The sequence below is a fragment of the Saimiri boliviensis genome, chromosome 2, assembly GCF_048565385.1.
Source record: "Saimiri boliviensis isolate mSaiBol1 chromosome 2, mSaiBol1.pri, whole genome shotgun sequence".
Taxonomy (NCBI): Eukaryota; Metazoa; Chordata; class Mammalia; order Primates; family Cebidae; genus Saimiri; species Saimiri boliviensis.
This window is the reverse complement of record NC_133450.1, coordinates 156,256,660-156,279,903: the sequence shown is the minus strand read 5'-3', so window position 1 is coordinate 156,279,903 and position 23,244 is coordinate 156,256,660. Positions and strand designations below refer to the sequence as shown.

The following is a 23,244-nucleotide window of genomic DNA, read 5'->3' as shown; positions in this document are numbered from 1 at the left end:
TGCTATGATATATTCAGCAAGGCCATAATGAAAAACTAAAAACACAACTTTGTTATTCATGTTAAACACTCACAAGTGTACAGAGCAATACTAGTTCATGTCAAACATTTCTGGTAACTGACTGCTTCTCAGCCTTTTGGCTGAGATGAAGTGTAATACCTGTTGTTACAAGCTAATATCCGATTCCTCCTCTATCCAAGGACAGTATGCTACACACATTTTGGAAGCAGGGAGCTAAGACAGGAGCTCGCTCCATCCACTCCACACACCGACCTGGTACTGCAGTACCTCCAGGAATGACACACCCCCTTTAGAAAAAAAATTTTTAATTGGTAATTAAAAACGGATTAATACTACTATGCAACTGAGAGAGTGAACATGTCTGTTTCCTGTCCATTTTTCAACTAAAACGAGAGGCCAACTTCAAACGAAAACATCACCACATGATAATCAAGTGGAAACCAAATCAACCAGCCAAATGCAGCCTAACCAGTTCATCTACTGTATGGGTCTGACTGACACCGTAACCTGTCTTTGGTTTTCAAATAATTATTCATTGTTTAAAATGGCCTGGGAGGAGCATCTAGCGGCACCTTCTCAAAGTCCACATCCAAAAGTTGCATGAAAAAGGTAAATTTGCTGAAAGACCGTGCTGACTGTGTAGTATTAGGAAGAAAGAGATAACTCAAACAAGAGCTCAGAAATTCAGGTGTTAGAAGGAAAGAAGAAATTATTTCCTATGAAGCATCTGTTTGGCTTTAAACAATCTTAACACGAAATATTTACCTTAAATATATTAGAATTCATCTTTCGCTAACAATTCAATTCAGAAAAATAATTTCACTCCATCATCCCAATGCCTTTCATCTGAAATACCTTCATTTTCAGATGGTAGTTCAGAGGTCCTTCAGCCTCCTTCTTTAATTTAGATTTTTTTTTTTTTTACATTTTGTAATCCAAACTAAATTTTCAGTTATCTTTAATAATACATGGTGAAACATCATACAAAATACCAACAGTGGCCATTTTAAACGTGGTACAAAGAGAGAAAGCTACGAACCACAGACTAGAAAGAACCTCAGTAAAACGCCAAGCGTGTAACCTAACAACGCCTGCTCCGCAGGTAGTGGCACTCATCATCTCGGTGAGAAGTGATCAAGGTGAGGCGACCACACACTCACCTGTCTTTGTAGTTGATCACAGTATCGATGATAGCATTCATCTGCTTTGTCAGTTTGGGGGGATTGGGTGACAATTTCTCAGCAGGAGGGCGGCCTCTTCTCTTCTTAGCTTTTTCCACATCTTCTTTCGCGGGATCTTTATCCACATTTCTTCGTCTTTTTCGCTTCTTAAGCCGTACTTCCTCTTCCATTTCCTCCAAATTGCCGTCTTCAATGGCCTGTTCATTGGAAAGAAAGGAAGAAAATTCAAGACGAGAAAATGACCAAGACAAAAAAAAGTATGTGTATATTGGTATATAGCTTCGACAATTAGAATAAAATGAAAGAAATTAACAACAACAACAACAAAAGTTAAAGTTAACAGTGATCAGTGGAGGAAGAAGGAAAAAGGAATGCTACCATATTGGATAAATGCATCTTTAACTCGGGTCTGTTTCCAGAGCAAAACACACTGAAGGCCCAAAACACTCACAGTAAAGAAGAATATGACAAATATTAAAAGATCTATAAACTCAAGTGTTTGATGGTAACTGAATCCAGATGAAATTTTAGCTCAGTTTAAGAACAAGACCCTAATTTTCTCATTACTGTAAGGGAAGGAAAAGGTAAACAAAACGAGGGGTGGGTTATGAAAAAAAAAATTCCTAAGAATGCATCCACACGATCATATAAGCTTTGACCTTTTCTTGAGGTTTTGCATCAATTTATTCACGATTAACAACATAAATCAAAATTCCATCTAGATTTTTGTTCTAACGTAGCAATTAGTAAACAAGGAAACGGGAAAGTACAAAGCCACATTCTTTGGTAAACGTACTTAAATCATCCGATAAGGAACACACACACTCACAAACAATAAACACTTTTTTCCAATTACCTGCAAACGTTTGCTTTAAACCAGAGCCAGCAGCACTAATGCAGAGAGATAATAAAATAGCTATAAAAACAACCAGGTATAAAAGAAACCTGTTCATAAAGGGCTAGAAGATCCATGTGACAGACCCAGAAGTTTAAACTTTTTTTTTTTTTTTCCTGGTAAATCTCAAAACTCAAAAGAAGAAAAATAAAAGGGAAAAATACTGCAAAGGAAAAAAACAAAGAACAACATAAAATCCGAACATAGAAAAGAAATTTTCTAAAAAAAAATCTTTACATTTTGAGATTGCTCTCTCACACAAAATAACTAATGTTGTTATTTGTTCCTCCTGCCTCTCAATATTGCCTCCAGTATGCAAATGATAATCAATCCTTTCTCGTAGCTGAAAGAGCTCTAATCATAAGGCAATTACCTTCATTTCTCCACAGCACCAAACATGGCTAATATTTATGATCATGTGAGTATAACAATCAATATAAAGAGTGATTACAGCTCAGACATAATTTCTTTCACTTATGTACAATGCCTCCTGAAAAAGAAAGGTTTTGTGAAGAAAACCTGGTGCAGAACACAAAACAACCTGGCATCTTAAAAATGCCAGTGGGATTTAAAAAAAATATGTTTTCTATGCATCCTCCAATGTGCAAATCCATAGAAGCAACATGCACACAGACAGATTCCTAAGGGACAGTCTGAGCCTAGGCCTTAATAATCAAAAGACAATTTTCATCACGATCCTACAGTGTTCAGATAACCACTATGAAGGAGGCGAGATCTGATGAGTTATAAGGAAAAAGGAAAAGGAAAAAAAAAAAAAGCTCCACGTTATTGCATTAATATTCATTTGCCAAAAAGCAGGACACCCACTATACAGCTAAACACACTGCAGCTAAGCGAAGATTAAGAAAAGGAAATTGTCCCGCATATCTTGGAGGCTGAACATGCTAATAATAAATACAGCATGCAAGGCTGTCAACAGTTAATGGTACTGCTCTCCTCAAGCACCCAGTTGCACACAGAAATACGGAGAACACCGGCTTTTGATGTGTTACACACCTACACATGCCTGGGATGTAGTTCTACTGAATCTTCAAGACGGCAACGAAAAAGGATATTTACCTTACCACTATCAGCAGGCCGGCTATCGGAAATCACAGTTAGTGGGGATAAAATTAACAAGCCAGCAAAGCAGCGAGCTGCTAGTCTCTTCATCAGCTGATCAGGAAAAAAAAGAGAGCTGGGGAAAGGCTATGTTTTCATATACAAGTAATTTTATTTTACTGAAAATTTAATACTGAAAGGATTGTGGATACTCAAATCTGCTGTTTCATTCTACCTACTACAAGGCCCGAAGGCTTCCTCCTTCAGCCTGTTTTAATATTGACAACTACTTATCATATTTTTTCCCCTTATTATTCCAGGCAGCAGAATTAGAGATTTTAGCTCAGGTGGTTTCTGATTCTTGCTCGCATTTTAACAATTAAGCCAGTAAGAAAACAAATTAATATTCAAATTTATTTTTAAAAATTAAAACAAGGTCTGCTTTTTTGGTATTTTAAACCTTATTTTTAAAAAAAAATAGCTGCATGGTTTGGAGCAGTCTGATTTTTAAAATAGAAGACAATTTTTTAAAAAATCAAATGCATGTAAATAAAAGCAATGTACATGTTCTAAGCTGCAAATATTTTAATACAATATGTTATTCTTCTCTTTAAAGAAAATCCAGAACAACTGTGACACTTCACTTTCAGTTTCATGCTGTAAAATTTTTCATTGTTTTTCTTTCCAGTGGGATAAATGAAGTTGGGGGGAGTTGTGAAAAGGATACTTCTACTCTCACCCCCCTTAATTTTGCAAAGAAGGAAAAAGCATAAGCTTGTGATATTTGGACTTTTAAATCTCTAAATCTGTGAGCAGCTAAGAAGCGAAAACAAATTAAATTGCAAACAGAACTGAAACAATTTTTATTACAATTGCTAATACGTGCAGATTCTTATTAAATTTAGGTTCTGGAATTACAAGGAAACACACAAAGTACTGACCATTATTCCCCTTAAACTAAGGTTTTATGCAGGAATGCAGAGAGCTACAAAACATCTTCCCTCCTCCCCAAAGACCCCAAACACATCCATATGCAGTGCTTTATGTTCTGTGATTTCTAAGGGTCTTTTTCTAATGGAAATCAATTCACTAAATACTTCCCAATGCTTTTCGCACATAAAGAGTAGAGTAAGATTACTCCTGCATGTAAGTAAAATTATTCATGGAGATTTTAAACTGTTCTTTTATTTCTAAAAATTATTTATTAAACTGGCTCAACTGACTCAAACTCAGCGCTGGGGGTTGGGGGGGGCACACAAAAAAAACCCAAAAACTTGCTACACAATACTAAAGTACTACCCCCAGAAAGAATTCCCTTCCAAACCTTTTACCAGCACAATAATGAAATAAATCACAGAAGCAAACCCCCAGTTTCCGACTGGTGACGTGTTGCGCAAGAGTGCGAGCCCTAATTCAACATACAGACGGCTCCCATGCTGAACTGCCTCTAGATTTAATGAAGTGAATAGGAAGGAAGTCGGGGAAAAAAAGTGTACAAATAAGAAATTAACACTTTCCTTTCCTACCGAAACGGTGAAACACAACTACAGCGAAGTTTAGTGAGGCACCTCTTTTCTTAAAGGCACACTGCACCGATTTGGCTCCGGATGTCACGGGAAAAAAAAAAAAAAAAAAAACCAAAACCCATATGGTGGTAAAAATCCCCAGTCAAGTTAAAACAGTTAAGCATATTTCAGCCTGCGTTTTTCCTGAATGAAGCTGGGAATTACTCCTTCCTCCACTGGATGGCAACCTTTTTTTTTTTTTTTTTTTTTTTTTGGCCCTCTCTCTTTTCTTTCTTTCAATTTTGCTTAAAAGAAAAAGAAAACGTTTTTCATGACTCAGGGTGTGCAAGAACGAGATGCAAACTAGCTCCCTCTTCGATCAGTCCTTCTGAAAGCAGCGTGCAGGTTCTGACAACCAAAATGCAGGAGACAGTCATGCAGGATTAGCTGTTTTAGAGGAAACACTTTGCAGCCCGCAAAGCACATGGCAGACCCGGGAAGCGGCCACACGTGGGTCCAGTCGTGGCCCTCTCATCCTGACACACACCAACCACATCTTTTTCTGCCTGACGGAAGGTCCAGAAAGTCAGCCTCAGGCTCCTTCTTCTCAACGCAGTGGTGTAAAGAGGTGCTGCTATGCGTGGTTCACAGTATCACAAAGCAGAGGGGATCCATGATTATGAATAGGTAAACAGGGACACGCAAACAAAAAGCCCCAAGCCAACTCCGGCGCGTTGCTTCCTCCACCAAGCCATGTGGCACAGCCCTTACAGTGGAACAAACCATCTTAACACTGAAAGGAGCAATTCTGAAGATATCCAGACAATGCATGGAAATTTCTTGGATGTGAAATGGGAAAGTCAGTACTCAGACACTAACTCTGCTGTTTCAGTATCATATTTCTGTCCACTGACACTCTCTCTTTCTCCTTCGGGGGATCCTCTTCCCTTAGAAACTCTAGTTGGATTCCAGAAAAGGACCCTGGGATGCTGCTGGGGTTGCGGGTGGGGTTACGGAGCATTAAAGAATGCAGATTTAGCCCATTATATTATACTAGTGCTTTCTGAGGACAACTCATACATCACCAAACTTGATTCCAAAATTAAGACAGGCTAAACCTCCCTCACACCCTGCTGAGACCTCAGAAGCCAATAATACAGGTAATGATCCCCCAAACAAGAGCAGAAATGGCAACAAAAAGAGGAATTTTACATTTACAATTTCTTACAATTGTAAGAAAGAAAATGTATGAGACATTTTCTTAGAATATAAATATTAAACAACAACAAAGCTGAACATAGAGCTCGTCCTCAAAGATGCCACATTATTTTTATCAGTTTAACACAAATTGTAGTACTTTCGGATGCAGAATTTCAGACTCAGGCCTTTGGATGATAGGTTTTTTTTATTATTACTGTCTCCAAAAGCCACCTGTTTGAAAAACTGGCATAAATTCAAATTCCCTAAAGTGGAATAACCCTGACGCAAAGGGGCAAATACTGTATGATTTCAGACATGAGGAAGGAGAGCAGTGGTTACCCGGGGCTAAGGGAAGAAGGCTGGGGAGTTAGGGTTCAGTGAGTTGAGAATTTCAGTTTGAGATGATGGCAACGTTCAGGAGACGGATGTTTGTGATGGCTGCACAACGATGGAACCGTATGTAATGTTACTGAAATGTACGCTTAAAATGGCTAAAATGGTAAGTTTTATGTGTATTTTGCCACAAGAAAAAAAGTCCCTGAAAAGAAATCAAATTTTCTAAATTAAGGAACAACTTAACCCCAATTAAACCCCAACAACTTCAGGTTCCTAAGTGTTCTTCTTACCACTTCAACACACAGCACATAATACTCGTGAAATCTTGCCAGCTTTTTTTCAGAATTCAACCCTTTTAGCATCTCCACTGATGGCACATTCAGTCCTGACCTGACCAATGGCTAGAACTTTTCAAAGATCCCCATTTATTCCTTCAAAGGTTATAAAGGAAATATCCATGATGTAAGAAAATACCTGTATACAGGACATAACTATTCACAAACTTTATACTTTTGTTAACAAATGCTTCACATATTCAAGAGATGAGTTCATCGGAAGGGTAAGGGATTCCCACCCCCACCCCCAAGGTGGTGCAACAAACTGATGACATTAACCCAGAAGACCCTGTTTCTTATTTCATTCATTTGTCCGGCAACTTGGATGCCAACTGCCCTCCCAGCTCTCCCTCAGTTGGGACTGAAATGTACAAAGCTGACTACAAAGGAAAGAAAAGTAAGCCTCAGTTTAAGTGAATTTCTGGTACAGTGGATTTTCCAGTTTATTGATCAATAACCTCAGATCACTTTTGCACACCAAAAAACCAAAAAAACTTTTCTCTTTCCCCGTATGCCATAAGTGTGTGGAGGTGGGTGAGGAAGGGAAAAGAGGAGCTACAGCTTACACATCTGAGACAAGGTCAATTAGTACGCTGTTTTCGGTAAAAGCAGTTTGTGGTTGGGAAAAGGAAAATGGCGGGGCGCAGTGGCTCAGACCTGTAACCTTAGCACTTTGGGAGGCCAAGGCAGGCGGATCACAGAGTCAGGAGTTCAAGACTAGCCTGACCAATATGCTGAAACCTTGTCTCTATAAAAATACAAAAATTAGCTGGCCGTGGTGGCAGGCAACCATAGTCCCAGCTACCTGGGAGGCTGAGGCAGGAGAATAGCTTGAACCTGGGAGGCGGAGGTTGCAATGAGCCGAGATCACACCACTGTACTCCAGCCTAGACAATAGAGCAAGACTCTGTCTCAAAAAAAAAAAAAAAAAAAAAAGGAAAATGAGTTTAAAAATTATTTTAGCCATGAGATCAAATAAGGACCCATATGACTGATACCTTTTAAGCAGTATTAAAGACAAAATGCTCTATTTGGAGAATGACTTTTAGATTTAGAAGAGGTTAGTTCCCAAAACATCTGGCCCTGAAGACCCTACCAAATTATAAATGTGAAGCATTGACAACTTCTTACAAGTTAAGCACATGCTGTGCTCAGCTCGCCTGGGGAGAATCAAAAAACCTGAGAGAATTTGTGAGCCTGCAAGAGGCTTAGAGAAACAATGGAGAACGGCAAGGAATACAGTTCTGCTTTCCTATCTTGAGATTCTATCCAGTTACTATCTACTTTTTTTTTTTTTTTTTTTGGAGACAGTCTCGCTATGTTGCCAAGCAGTGGTGTGATCTTGGTTCACTGCAACCTCCTACTCCCTGGTTCAAGCGATTCTCCTGACAGCCTCCTGAGTAGCTGGGATTACAGGTGCGTGCCACCATGCCCAGCTAATTTTTGTATTTTCAGTAGAAAAGGGGGTTTCACTATGTTGGCCCGGATAGTCTCTATCTCCTGACATCATGATCTACCCACCTTGGCCTCTCAAAGTGCTGGGATTATAGGCGTGAGTCACCACTGCTGCCTGGCTTTTTTTTTTTTTTTCCTTTTTGAGACGGAGTTTCGCTCTGTTGCCAGCCTCAGGCTGGCATGCAGTGGCGCGATGTTGGCTCACTGCAACCTCCACCTCCTGGGTTCAAGCAGTTCTCTCCCTCAGCCTCCTGAGTAGCTGGGATTACAGGTGCCCGCCACCATCCCAGGCTACTTTTTGTATTTTTAGTAAAGACAGGGTTTCACCATTTTGGCCAGGTGGGTCTCGAATTCCTGTCCGTGTGATCCACCTGCCTCAGCCTCCCAAGGTACTGGGATTACAGGCATGAGCCACTGTGCCCAGCCACAACCTGCTCTTAACACAGCCAGAAACTCCACCCGCTTGTCTGTTGAATAGGGCTCCTCAAAAGGGCCTGGGCCACTTCTGTACTTCAAGGTTCTCAGTTTATTAAAAGTGAAATGTCAAAAGAGGGTAACAAACTAATATAGTTTTAATGCTTATAAAGAGTAACTTAATGCTTTTAAGACAGATAAAACACAATGATTAAGAGCATAACGTCATTCGAAGATAATGTCAAATGGCAACCTGGAGGCACCTTCATGAATGTGAGGCCTTAGCAAAATAAATGGTTCTTTTCTGGGCTTCCCTGAGATAAGCCGTCCACAAGAAACTGCGCCACGATCCAGGGCTCCATGCTACTGTGAGAAATAAAACTTTGTCATCAATATGCCCATCATGGTTAAGGGCATCAAATTAATAAGATACTGATGAGAATGACTTGTTCTGCTTGAGACTAATGCGAAAAACATCTATTAATAGCCTAGTAATAACAGAGGAAACATGTAAATGAAGCAACACAAGAAATCAAAAGCATAGTAGTTTAAGGTTAATATGGAAAAAAAAAAATAGCCCCATCTTTTTTTTTTCTTTTTTTGTGAGACAGAGTCTTGCTCTGTTGCCAAGCTGGAGTGCAGTGGCGTTATCTTGGCTCACTACAACCTCCGCCTGCTGGGTTCAAGTGATTCTCCTGCCTCAGCCTCCTGAGTAGCTGGGATTATAGGTGCACACCCCCATGCCTGGCTGATTTTTGTGTTTTTAGTAGAGACGGGGTTTCACCATGTTGGTCAGGCTGGTGTCGAACTCCCGACCTCGTGATCCGCCTGCCTTGGCCTCCCAAAGTACTGGGATTACAGGCATGAGCCATTGCGCCTGGCCAAGCCCCATCTTTTAATAAATCTTCAGGTACACAGCATCATTACGATTGATGCAGCCACAACTATTACCACCAATGGCAGTGGCTAACACACAGTGTTCATTATGTTGCCAGCCATTCAGTGCTTTGGGTACATTTAGTCATCTAAACCTTAAAACAACCCCAATGAGGAAGGCACTCTTACTCTCTGCATTTTGAAGATGAGGAAATTGAGGCAGAGAGAGATATAGCATCTTGTTCCAGATTATATAAAAGTAAGAAGCGGACTCAGTATTTGAACTTGAAGTCTGGCTGCATAAACCACATCCTTAACTACCAGACTATTCTACGTTATAGCAGAAAACAATAATGTATTATTAATGACAACTGCACCATCAGGAAAAGGCTAAGTTATATTTGCCAGGCTTAGGTGAATGATGAAAGTAAAAACGTAACATGATACATCTTAGGAAGACTTTCAGCAAAGATCACACACAGATATACACACTTGCAGCAAAGCTCTCTCTCTTCTCTCTCTCACACACACATACATACACACACACACACACACACACACACACACACACACACACACACACTGCTTTGAATAGAAGTATGGAACTATAAAAGTAACCATGCAAGTTCAAAGTGTACAAAGTCAGTTTTATTTTTTTGGAGATGGAGTTTCCCTCTTGTTGCCCAGGCTGGAGTGTAATGGCTCAATCTTGGCTCACTGCAACCCCCACCTCCCGGGTTCAAGCGATTCTCCTGCCTTAGCCTCACGAGTAGCTGGGATTAGGAGTGTGCACCACCATGCTTGGCTAATTTTTGTAGCTGGGACTACAGGGTGCACCACCACATGCAGCTAATTTTTGTATTTTTAGTAGAGATGGGGTTTCACCATGTTGGCTAGGCTGGCCTCAAACTCCTGACCTCAGGTGATCCACCCGCCTCGGCCTCCCAAAGTGCTGGGATTACAGGCATGAGCCACCATGCCCAGCTGTCATTTTAATAGTCAATGGGAAATGACTATTCCACAACTTTAAAAAATTTGTCAAAACATTAAAAGCTCTTATACGTGTACAGAGAAATGAAAAAAATAGTAAAATAAGCATTCGCTTAGCACACTAATTTAAACTATTAGAAACATTGAGCCTTAAAATGTTTCATTTCTAAGTGAAAAAAATCTATCCAGAGTATTTTGCTTTCGGAGCCTCACTCTGTCACCCAGGCTGGAGTGCAGTGGTGTAACCAATCACAGCTCACTACAGCCTCAACTTCCTGGGCTCAAGCAATCCTCCCACCTAACCCTCCTGAGAGCTGGGACTACAGATACACAACACCAGGCCTGGCTATTTTCTCTTTTTGTAGAGACAGAGTCATGCTATGTTGCTTACGCTGGTCTTGAGCTCCTGGCCTCAAGCGATCTTCCTGCTTTGGCGTCCCAGAATATTAGGATTACAGGTGTGAGCTACCACGTCAGGCCCAGTCGGGCATTTTGAACAGTGCTTGTCTTCTCTTTGCCAAATCACTTACAATATAGAATAAATGTCTTTCCTGTGCCTTTGAAAACTGCCACACTCCTCGATTTGGATTGGCTTCCAACATTTTATCCTTTGCCATTTCAGTGTGGTGAAATAGCTGAGTTCCTTTCCTGTGACTTTGTTTTTCTATTTTGTTTTGGCGAGTACCACTTCCTCCGGGACATTTTCATCCTTTTCTTCATAGCTGCATCCCACGTTTACATGGGTAAGTTCACCTTCACCAAGTTCCCTGGCTGAGTATCTAGAATCTCTCCTTTATGGCCACTTTGGCATCCTGTATCTTTCTTCACATAAGTTCTATTTATTTATTTATTTGAGATAAGAGTCTCACTCTGTCGCCAAGGCTGGAGTGCAATGGCGTGATCTCGACTCACTGCAATCTCTGTCTCCTGGGTTCCAAGTGATTCTCCTGCCTCAGCCTCCCAGGTAGCTGGGACTATAGATGTGCACCACTACACCTGGCTAATTTTTGTATTTTTAGTAGACATGGGGTTTCACTATGTTGGCGAAGCTGGTCTTGAACTCCTGACCTCAGGTGATCTGCCCACCTCGGCCTCCCAAAGTGCTGAGATTACAGGTGTGAGCTGTCACACCCGACCTTATTTTTTAAATTTATTTTTATTTTTTATTTTTGAGGTGAGTCTCGCTCTGTTACCCAGGCTGGAGTGCAGTGGTGCAATCTTGGCTCACTGCAACCCCACCTCCTGGGTTCAAGCTATTTGCCTGCCTCAGCCTCCCAAGTAGCTGGGATTACAGGCATGTGCCATCATGCCTGGCTAATTTTGTATTTTTAGTAAAGAGAGGGTTTCACCATATTTGCCAGGCTAGTCTTGAACTCTTGACCTCAGGTGATCCTCCTGCCTCGGCCTCCCAAATTTCTGGGATTATAGGCCTAAGCCAAGGTGCCCAGCCTTTCTTCATATAAGTTCTTGATAGGATTGTCTTCCAAAAGATCTGTCTCATCAGCATTAAATATCCCAGGATTATCATAAACCTGCCTTAATCTTGGGATTTGGGGTGAAATTTCACGGAGGCATCCTTATCTACACGAGTAGTGTCACCAGACCGTTTCATATTCATCAGTTCATGCTGACTTCTGAGATGATAAAACTAGCCTTTGCTGGCAGTCAAAAGTTCTCCTATAAGTCTCTATGTAATTACCATTTTCTTTTAATGCAGCAACTAACTTCAACACTTTGCCCTGAATCCTAGTCAAACTAAGTGGGATTTTAAAAATTATTATGGTCTTCCATCTAAGGAAGAATACTCAATTTCAATCAGAAGGGGTTTTCTGTTCCTAGTACAATTTAAATTAAAATATGTTGAAATGACATTACCTTGTTTTTTTCATATTCATTGGACATTTTCAATGTGGCTTTTTAAATTCATTTATTTTTTATTTTTGAGGAAGAGTCTTGCTCTGTCACCCAGGCTAGAGGGCAGTGGTGTGATCTTGGCTCACTACAATCTTCACCTCCCGGGTTCAAGAGATTCTCATGCGTCAACCCCCCAATAGCTTGGATTACAGGCATACACCACTATGCCCAGCCAATTTTTTGTATTTTTAGTAGAGACGGGGTTTCACTGTGTTGGCCAGGCTGTTCTCAAATTCACGGCCTCAGCCTCAGCCTCAGCCTCCCTAGTGTTGGGATTACAGGCATGAGCCACTGTGCCCAGCGGTTTGTACTGTAGCTTCATGCAGGCCTGGGTCTTGGGCTGTCTTCATTTTCCTGTTGCCATTTTCGCATCTAATCACAACAAATTTCACTTCCTTCATTACTACTTCTTGTTTCTCTGCAACACTTTCATCTCTGATGGCCAATTCCCTTTCCTGATGAACTACTTTTTTTAAAAAAAAAATCATGTTTTCACTGAGAAAGAAGGTGGCAACATAACTACATGCTTTGCTGTCTGTACATGGACTGATTAACAGACGCTCTCTGACAGATCACCACCAGACTTTGAGAGAAGTGATAGGATTAGTCATTGATCAAAATGTACATGTGTTACGTACACAGCGATTTATGAAGAGTTAAGCAACAAAGTCTGTGTTTCATGTGCAACGACTCATCATCACTATACTAAGGTGTCACGGGCTGAACTGCAGCCCTCCAAAATTCATACGTTGAGGTCGTAATCCCCAATACTTTAGATTGTCACTGTATTTTGAGGAAGGACCTTTAAAGAGTGAAAATGAGGTCCTAGGAGCGGGCCCTAAGCCTGTATGACTGCTAACTTTCTAAGAAAAGGCGATTAAGACAGAGTTGCACATAGAGGAACAACCCCATATACACACACCAAGGAGGTAGCCATTTACCAGCCAAGGGGAGAAGCCTCGGAAGAAACCAAACCTGCCGACACCTTGGTCTCAGACTTCCAGCCTCCAGACAGTGAGATAATACATCTCTGTTGTTTAAGCCACCAATCTGTGGTATTCTGTAACAGCAGTCTTAGCAAACTATTACATAGGGCTAAAATGTATCACTGAGGGATTGGTGTTTAACGATATCCAGTGATGGGAATGTGTACATATGGAATGGTGCAAAGCAAGGCTGCTTGTATGCACATGTAACACATCCCTTGGAGTCAATGATGGCAGCCTTTCTCTTTCCTGCCATCCTATAATCTGAGGGTAACTGTCCCACCCACAGCAACTGCTGCCTGCACTGCCATCTTCTGTGTCAGGCAGCTGCTACCTGTCCTGGTCTCACCTGATGGAGATGGGAATGGTTTCCCACTCTCAGGGTAGCCTGTTTCTAAGCTTGCGTGAGGCTTGGGATGAGAGTCTCTGCATAAGTACAGCCAGAGTGACCGGCAGAGCCAGTCAGTTCACCTCTATTAAGAATTTGAGGTTCGGCCGGGCGCGGTGGCTCACGCCTGTAGTCCCAGCACTTTGGAAGGCCGAGGCGGGTGGATCACGAGGTCAAGAGATTGAGACCATCCTGGTCAACATGGTGAAACCCTGTCTCTACTAAAAATACAAAAGATTAGCTGGGCATGGTGGTGCGTGCCTGTAATCCCAGGTACTCAGGAGGCTGAGGCAGGAGAATTGCCTGAACCCAGGAGGCGGAGGTTGCGGTGAGCCGGGATTGTGCCATTGCACTCCAGCCTGGGTAACAACAGCGAAACTCCATCTCAAAAAAAACAAAAAACAAAAACACAGAATTTGAGCTTCATGAGTGAAAGAACATGTCTAATTGGTATGGCAGCTGAAATTAAATAAAGGTCATGAGATAGCACTTAGGCCAGAGATGTTATGAATAGTAGCCATGAATAAGCAGAGGCCAACATGAGATATGCAAAAAGTATACTGTGTGAAAGAGAAAACTAGCTGGTCCCAGGGAAGTCCTAATTCCTTGCACTCCTACACAAGTATCTGGTTAGGCTATGGATACATACATATGTGCTCACATACATGTATGTACACATTAAATACATACAGATGCCCAACTTGGAAATGTACAATAATTTCAGATCTAGTCTATACGCTATTGCTAAGTATTATAAAAGGCTGGCTGTCGAGTATGCCTATTCCACTTTATTTAATAAAGTTAAAATGCAAAACAAAATTTTGAGTTTTGATTAGCTAAGAGCTACATACATGTTGGCAAACGCAATTTGCTATGCAATATAGTTTGAAATGAATCTCTTAACTTTAAAGCACAAAAAAATAAGAACAAAGGTGAACATGGCCAGTGATACGGTTTGGCTCTCTGTCCCCACCCAAATCTCCTCTTGAATTGTACTCCCATAATTCCCACGTGTTGTGGGAGGTACCCAGTAGGAAATAATTTGCATCAAGGGAGCGATTTCCCCCATACTGTTCTCGTGGTAGTGAATAAGTCTCATGAGATCTGACAGGGGTTTCCACTTTTGCATTTCTCTCATTTTCTCTTCTTGCCACCATGTAAGAAGTGCCTTTCACCTCCCGCCATGATTCTGAGGCCTCCCCAGCCAGGTGGATCTGTAAGTCCAATTAAACCTCTTTTTCTTCCTAGTCTCAAGCATGTCTTTATCAGCAGCATGAAAACGGACTAATACAGCCAGGTTTTACTAACAAACACACTTAGCTGTATTCTCGCCTTACATGGCTTTCAAAGCTTTTTGGTATTCCAAGCCAGAACCAGCTGTTTTGCTGGGAATTCATGACTGAAATCAACAGGAACAGAGTAAGTGGCAGAGAGGGAGACCCCAGGAGACCAGGGCAACTGAAGCACAGTCAAAGATTTACACAGAATAGACAAACACAGACTGCTCCAATGGGCTATGGCCAGATACACAGAAAACAAGCTGAGCGTGGTGGCTCACGCTTGTAATCTCAGTGCTTTGGGAGGCTGAGGTGGGAGGATCACTAGAGGCCATGAGTCAGAGTCCAGCCTGGGGAACGTGGCAAAACTCTGTTTCTACAAAAAAATAAAAAGATTAGTTGGGTGTGGTAGCATGTGACTATGTCTCAGAAAAAAAAAAAAAAAGAAAACGTCGTAAAATGCATTCCAGAAGTGAAGTATCTAGAGAAAATTTTAGACGGTACACAACAGACAGTCCCCAAATCTGAAGGAAATTAAGCTCAGTCAGTTGACATCTACTTATGACTCTGCCCACTGCACAGACCCTCCTTGTCTGAGCCATTCTGCTCTTACCACTTGGCTCAAATACCAATGATCAGCTGTGTATCCAAACATGTTGATGTTAGTTATACTTATTACTAGACCTATTTACATAAATGAATGTAATTGTGAAAAGAAACTGAGTTCTTAGTTGTACAAAGAGGAATAACAATAAAAGATTCCAAAAGCAAGTTTCTTTAAAAACAGCAACAGCAACAAAACTGCTGTTGAATTTGGTGAGGGCCTGACGGTTCTAACTTAGAGGCAAGTGTACACTCAGCATGCTTTATTAGTGTTAAGATTCTCATTCATGGCGGGGTGTTATGGCTCACGCCTGTAATCCCAGTACTTTGGGAAGCTGAGGTGCGAGATCACTTGAGACCAGGAGTTTGAGAGAGGCTACAGTGAGCTGTGATCATGCCACTGCACTACCGTCTGGGTGAGGCCCTGTTTCTTTTTTTTTTCTTAAGATGGAATCTGGTTCTGTCGCCTAGGCCGGAGTGCAATGGCGCAATCTTGGCTGACCACAACCTCCGCCTCCTGGGTTCAAGCAATTCTCCCTGCCTCAGCCTCCCAAGTAGCTGGCATTACAGGTGCCCACCACCATGGCCAGCTAACTTTTGCATTTTTAGTAGAGACAAGGTTTCACCATGTTGACCAGGCTGGTCTCAAACTCCCAACCTCAGGTGATAACCCTGCCGTGGTCTCCCAAAGTGCTGGGTTTGCAGGTATGAGCCACTGCGCCCAGCCAAGACCCTGCTTCTTAAAAAAAAGAAATAGAATTCTTACTCTAAGAACACAAAAACTGGAATTGCTAAGTGATACATTTCAGGTGTTATTCATGGGAGAAAGATTATGTGTCATCTATGTGTTCTAGCCAGTTTACTCAAAGAGGCAACCTCGGCCTTACAATGAAAGATGTGGCAAACAGATACATGCTTTTAATTAAAAATTACATCTATATATAAGTGACATACTATTTTCTCACCTTAATGAATGTTTTCACTGACCAATGCACCACGGTTCTGATTATTTAAGAAGGCATCTGTTCTTCCATCTTTCTGTTTGGAATGGGGGTAGTAAGTAAGGTCGTAACTTGCTTGCTCATCTTTTTTTTTTTTTTTTTTTAATCACCCAGTTCATTTTTTCCCAGTAATAATACTTAATAGCTTGATTCTGTACTTTTTCTAAATCGTTATGAGCTGTATCCTATTGCTCAGATCTTAAAACACTTCTGTCATCAGGCTACTGTCCTACTCAGGTTTCTAAATTATCGTCAGTGTATCAATTCCAAGCCTGCCTGGATGAACTGTTTGAACCAGAGCAACTCCATCTTGAATAGGGGCTGGGTAAAGTAAGACTAAAACCTACTGGGCTGCGTTCTCAGACAGTTAAGGCATTCTAAGTCACAGGATGAGACAGGAGGTCGGCACAAGATACAGGTCATAAACAGCTTGCTGATAAAACAGGTTGCAGTAAAGAAGCTGGATAAAACCCAGCAAAACCAAGATGGTGATGAGAGTGACCTCTGGTGGTCCTCACTGCTACACTTCCACCAGTGCCTAAAGCCATGTCAACATCAGGAAGTCACCCTATATGGTCTCAAATGGGGAGGCATGAATAATACACTCTTTATTGAGTCTATCATCAAAGAGTAACCATAAAAGTGGGCAAGCAGCAGCCCTTGAAGCTGCTCTATGGAGTAGCCATTCTTTTTTTTTTTGAGACAGAGTCTTGCTCTGTCGCCCAGGCTGGAGTGCAATGGCACGATCTCGGCTCACTGCAACTTCCGCCTCCCAGGTTCAAACAATTCTCTGCCTCAGCCTCCCGACAAGCTGGGATTACAGGCACCCGCCACCACACCTGGCTAATTTTTTTATTTTTAGTAGAAACGGGGTTTCAAGAAAATTTAAGTATGAACTATAGATTAAATTATATTATTGGCTTAGTATTACACTTCTTTGCTGTGGTAATATTAAGGTTGTATAGGAGAATACTCATGCCTTAGGAAATAAATACTGAAATATTTGTGAGGAAAAAAAGGGGGTTTCGCCATCTTGGCCAGGCTGGTCTTGAACTCCTGACCTTGTGATCTACCCACTTTGGCCTCCCAAAGTGCTGGGATTACAGGCGTGAGCCACAGTGCCTGGCCTAGAGTAGCCATTCTTTATTCCTTTACTTTCCTGATAAACTTGCTTTCACTTTACTGCCTCAAATTTTCTTGTGCGAGATCCAAGAGCCCTCTCTTGGAGTCTGGATCAGGACCCCTTTTCAGCAGCATCTTTCTGGCAATCACAAAGCCACAATAACAATAGGTTAACAATAGGTTAAGCCACAAGAGGTCTGAGGAAACCCCTGACCTAAAGGCTAACGTTGAGTAAGTGGTGGGGTCCCGTAACAGAACCTAGAGAACTCTATGCGGTGTGATCCTGCCCATGTGGATTTCCCATATTTCTTACTGCTATGGAGTAAATGATTGTATTTCCCCAGAATTCCTGTGTTGAAATCCTACCCCACAAGGTGATGGTATTAGGAAGTGGGGCCTTTGGGAGGTGACTGTGTTAGAAAGACCCCAGAGAGCTCCCATGCCCCTTTTACCATGTGAGGACACTGCAAGAAGGCACCGTCTATGAACCAGGAAGCAGAATCACCAGACATGGAATCTGCTGGTGCCTTAATCTTGGACTTCCCAGCCTCTGAATTGTGAGAAATAAGTTTCTGCTTACAAACCAGCCTATGGTATTTTGGTATAGCACCCCAGACTAAGACACCAGCTACGCCAACATTCTGCAAATAACAGGAACACAAATCACATGCCACACCGTAGCACGCCATATATATTCCCACCTTTGTGGTTACTCTTCTCGCCTGGGACGCCCTTCCCAACCGCTGCTCCTGTGCACACTGTATACATGTTCAGTGATCAACTCCCATCCCACCACGCCCCCAGACATGCCAGATCATTGTGACTTTTTCTTCTTACACAGACAATGCCTTAGTTTTTCTCCATTCCCCTAGAGTACTCAGCTCAGTAATGAGGGAGGGAAACTTAGAGACTGTAAAACATACAAACTATAAAAACGGTTGAGTACAAATTCAACTATTAGGGTTCCTTGGGAAAAATCACTGTTAGGTATATACCCATTTATGGAACACTAAGTCCAAAAGTATTTGTTCTAGGTATTTTCATGTTAATCTTCAAGTACTAATGGATAAACTCCAGCCTCAAACTTTTTTGCATCTTGCCTACGTCACCCATTCCCATTCCCCACCTCCCTTTTACTGTCAAGCTTCTAGGGCCATCCTTACTGACGACGATTCTACCGCCTGACCACACAGTAAAACTCCTCAGCACCCAGAAGGACATTAGTACTTTTAAAAAAAGTTGCCAGAAGCTTTCTAATTCCCAAGTCTTAGTCTTGTCTAAACTCTGTTTTATTTACTTTCTCCTTCACTGCTCCTTAAAGTTATGCCTCCTTCCTACAGTGCCACAGTCTTGGGTTTCCCTACCTTTTTTTTGTCACCCAGGGTGGAGTGCAGTGTCATAGTCTCGGCTCACTGCAACCACTGCCTCCGGAGTTCACACGATTCTCCTGCCTCAGTCTCCCAAGCAGCTAAGACTACAGACACGCACCACCATGCCCGGCCACTTTTTGTATTATTAGTGGAAATGAGTTTCACCATGTTGGCCAGGCTGATTTCAAACTCCTGACTTCAAGTGATTCACCCACCTCTGCCTCCCAAAATACTGGGATTACAGGCATGAGCCAGCAGGCCCGGCGGGTTTCCCTATCTTTACTAACCACATATTTCTTCCCTTAAATTCAGACACCCCAACTTTTATTTTGGCTCTTCTTTCATTCATAGATTGTGAATATGCAGTCAAATGTGGTCAATTACCCCTTCTGAGTACACAGCAGGCACCGGTAAGTTTGGAAGTCCTCAGCAGCAACAGGTGAGATGAGGTGTGATCAGCAACAGCTGAGTCTCTTAATGACACCTGGAGGCCTCGCTGCTAGAGAAATTCACTACTGCCCTTCCAGGGGGAACCTGAGGCATAATTCAGGAAGGCTGTTAATTTTGCTGTTCCTAGAGAAGGAGCTCCTTTGTGGACTCCTGCTGAGCAGCCCGGATCACAGACTCACAATCCTCAACAGGATGAGAGCTTTCTAAGCAGCCCCTTACTACGGATGGGAGGTACCTGAGAGGAATCTAAGCTCTCCTTCTGGGTGTAAAACCCGCCATGGGGATCCTACTTGCCTCTATGGCTTCAAATATGACCTTGTTGGGACTCAGAAAGTAATCCCCAAGGACTGGTGCCTTGATGTGCTTAGAGGCCTTAGAAGCTGCCTCAGAATCAAGGTCCTTCTAACCTGGTCTTGTCTCACCCCCACCCAGTGCAGGACACAAGGAGGGACTTGCTCTGGAATTTCCTCTTTCCTCATCTGGCCACAAAGTTTCTTTCCAACAGAAACACAGTTGCCTTCCCCTCCTCCCTGACATTTCATTATCTATCTCAGAAAAGAAGACTAAGGAATGCAACCACATCTGAGAAAGACTCCTTCACAAGATACTACCTGACTCTTGCGGGCATATTCGGATTTCAAGAAAATACTCATTTCCAAGTTGACTTCTCTCCATTCATTCCCCTCTAATGATTGGCTGCCCCCTCAAAAGAACTGCCTACATCCCCATCTCCCTGCTCCCCTATGAAAAGGTATTCTGTATTGCACTGGGTTATTGGGTACTCATCCTCCTGTGAGTTCCCTGTGCTATGCCCATTAACATCTTATATATCTTTTCTCCTATTAATCTCCTTTTATCAGTTGATTCTCAGTGAACCTTCAGAGAGGAAAGAGGGAAGTTCTCCCTTGGCCCCTACGACCTCAACGCACGTGACTTCAAAAATTCTCTCTCTAGCCTGTGCTTCTTTCTGGGGTCACCAACTGGGAATTCCACTGTCCTATCAAACGTCCCAAATGAAGTTTATCACTTTTCCTCCAACCAAGCAAATATTTCTCTTTGCGGATCCCATCCATCTAAAGGTAGTATCGTTTCCCCTCAATTATCTCTGCTAGAAATCCTTAAAATGATCAGTTTCCCTTACCACATCCCTGCAGTCCTATTTTGTCATCACATAGTTTCCCTCTGAAATAGGTCATAAGCAATCTTTTCCCCCTGGTCTCCCTGCTCTCAGACGGGTCTCCTCCCTCACAGGGTCACATTTAAATGGCCTCCCTTGTGGGTTTCCCCTGCCCTCTCTTTGGCCCTTTCAATTAATCTTTTTCTCTCTGCGTAAAGGGAGGGACACGTCATTCATTCTCTCATTTCAAATATGCTCAGGCTTTGAACTCTTTCTATGAAATAGAATAAAGCCCAGATTCTTTGGTCATGCATAGCCTCCAGGGTCTGGCCCTAGCATCATTTTTCCTCCCCACTTCTATTCCTGTAAAACCTCTGCTCCGAACACACAGTCACAGTACGCAGGGGGCACATATTTCCACACCTCCACATGCTTCCCTTGGCCTGGAACTTTCCTAATCCCTCTTTCCTACCCAAAGCATCCTCAAGTTTTAAGAAGAGGCTAAAATATCATTTCTCTTATAACATCCTACCCAATTCCCTCCCTTCCCTGACTAGCGCAATGTATTACAGGTGCTTTTACTCAGATTCATTCTGTTTGTGTAAGTTTGTTCGTTTTCAGATATGTCCAAATCTCCTATCAGCCTGAAATCTGTTTCAGAGTTTAAAAAAAAAACAAAGATTTTAATCAAAATTGCTTCGAAAGGCACTAAAATTGACGCCTTGCTCACCAATGGGACCCAAAAGTGTTGGTGAGACACAATTAAGTCTCTATTGTTTACCCCTCTTCGTTCTCAACATGATAGGGCTTGCTAGAGAACCATGTTCTAACACCTGGCTTGGATGATTACTGTTCAAGGGAGGGCCGCACATGGTGAATAAAAATAAACCAGAAAAATGGGGCAGAATGAAGATCTTTGTTCTCAGTTTGCCCTACTCTAGCCATCTCTTTAAACTGCCTTTAAGTAGGAACAATACAATCTTATTTTTGCTTTGAGAGTTAAATGGCTTGAAGACGTTTGACTCTGCAGGCTATTACATAAAATTTACAGGAGGCCATTGGTTTGGACTGAGCTCCTGCGTGAGACTCAACAGGCCAAACCAAAATGGAATCACGCTTGCTGAAGTTACATGCCACTGAAACCAAGCTGTTTATCTGACCTTCTGAGAAACCAGGAGAGAGAGAGAGAATACCAAATCCCCAAACAGGCCACTTTGAGCAAGCATAAGGAAGTCCCCTCTGCTTTAACCTTTAAAAGGAAAATTAACTTTGAAACAACCAATATGCCTTTTGTTCTGTTTCTGCTTTTCACAGATCTTTTCTGTCTATTAAGCCAACCTCCTCCGCTTGAGGTTGTCTGATTCTAGAATGGCAAGAGCCAATTAAAAACTTTAAACTAAATTTGTTGTCATTTTGTCTTTTATTTTTTTCACCCCAAGACGGAGTCTTGCTCTGTCACCCAGACTGGAGTGCAATGGCGCGTATCTCGGCTCACTGCAAACCCCGCCTCCCAGGTTCAAACAATTCTCCTGCCTCAGCCTCCTGAGTAGCTGGCATTACAGGCACCGGACCACCACATTCAGCAAATTTTTTGTATTTTTAGTAGACATGGGGTTTCACCATGTTGCTCAGGCTGGTCTTGAACTTCTGACCTCATGATCCACCCGCCTTGGCCTCCCAAAGTGCTGGGATTACTGGCGTGAGCCACCATGCTTGGCCATTTTGTCTTCTGACAAAGTAAAAAGGATCGTCCAATATCACCCCCGAGCCAAGGTGCAATGAAAACTCACACCCATTAGCTCAAAGGTGGAGCAGCGTCTGCAGCGACGGAGGTAAGGGTCCTAGTTTCCCGAGAACCAGAGGCAACCAGGGGAAGGAAAACTGACCTGTAGGTCCTAACTGCTCGGCAGAAGGAAGTCCACCGAGGAGCCCCTACTGTATGGGCAGCCAGGTTAACAGCCTCCACGGGCAGGTCTCATCACCTCTCCCCAGGAGGCTGTCTTCAATTCTCCTGCGTAAGTCCTCCCAGGGCCAGCTAAACCACCTGCTGCTGATCTGATGAGCTTCTGCACCTTTTAAAGAGGCCAGAATTCGCAAGCCAGGAGGTCAGCTCCGTGGGCTGTAAACCAAAATGTGATTTACTTTCACCAAATTCACCAAATAGTCTCACAGTTTGTTCATGTACTGAAGATGCAGATCTATGCAAGTCTAAACAAATATACCTGTCATGAACTAAATGCTAAATCCAAAAACCATACTCCCGACCTGTGAGGCTTAGTTCCTCACCTGTAGAATGAGAGGAATAATACCTATTCCAAGTCTTTAAAGGAATTAAGAGGTGCTGTCTATTTGCAGTTTCCCATCTAGCACTGCCCAATGCAGAGAAAGGAGGAAACAGTAGATGTACTGAGAGAAAGGGTCTAAGTTGGCTCATGAAAAGTCCTGAGAATCCTGTGGGAATGAATTTGGATTAAGAATTCTCTGCTGGGGAGGGGAATGGCATGACACTTGCCAACTTGGTGGTAGTGAAGAAGCGCTGACTACAGGAGAAGTGACAGGTCACTTTAAAAGAGAAGGGTTCAGCCTGCGAAATACTAAAGGCCTGTTGAGGGGAAGCAAAAATCACGGCTCCAGCGTGAGAAGGCAGGTCCCCATTTATTCCTTAATGGTCCTTAAAAAAAAGTCCTCTGGCACCAAGTGCCAGTAAAGCTGGGTGTCCTCAAGATTAAATGGAAAGACATGCACA

General features: G+C 42.4%; 1 protein-coding gene and 1 non-coding gene across 11 annotated transcripts in view; one reads left to right on the top strand and one right to left on the bottom strand.

Moving 5' to 3' along the window:
- SMARCA2 (SWI/SNF related BAF chromatin remodeling complex subunit ATPase 2) overlaps positions 1-23,244 on the bottom strand; it is a 224,096-nt gene that overhangs the window by 29,913 nt on the left and 170,939 nt on the right. For 6 of the 10 annotated variants that reach the window (XM_074394738.1, XM_039461271.2, XM_039461275.2 and 3 more), the window contains one exon: positions 1,182-1,399. In XM_074394738.1, coding sequence (XP_074250839.1) covers positions 1,182-1,399 — 218 coding nt within the window. Of the gene's footprint in view, positions 1-1,181; positions 1,400-3,177; positions 3,274-4,483; positions 4,766-5,211; positions 5,950-23,244 lie in introns of those variants that run through there. The other 4 variants (XM_010346162.3, XM_074394740.1, XM_010346163.2 and 1 more) reach the window with 4 other exon arrangements.
- LOC120360754 (U2 spliceosomal RNA) lies at positions 121-310 on the top strand. The gene has a single exon (XR_005577179.1). It is a non-coding gene; the product is annotated as a U2 spliceosomal RNA (small nuclear RNA).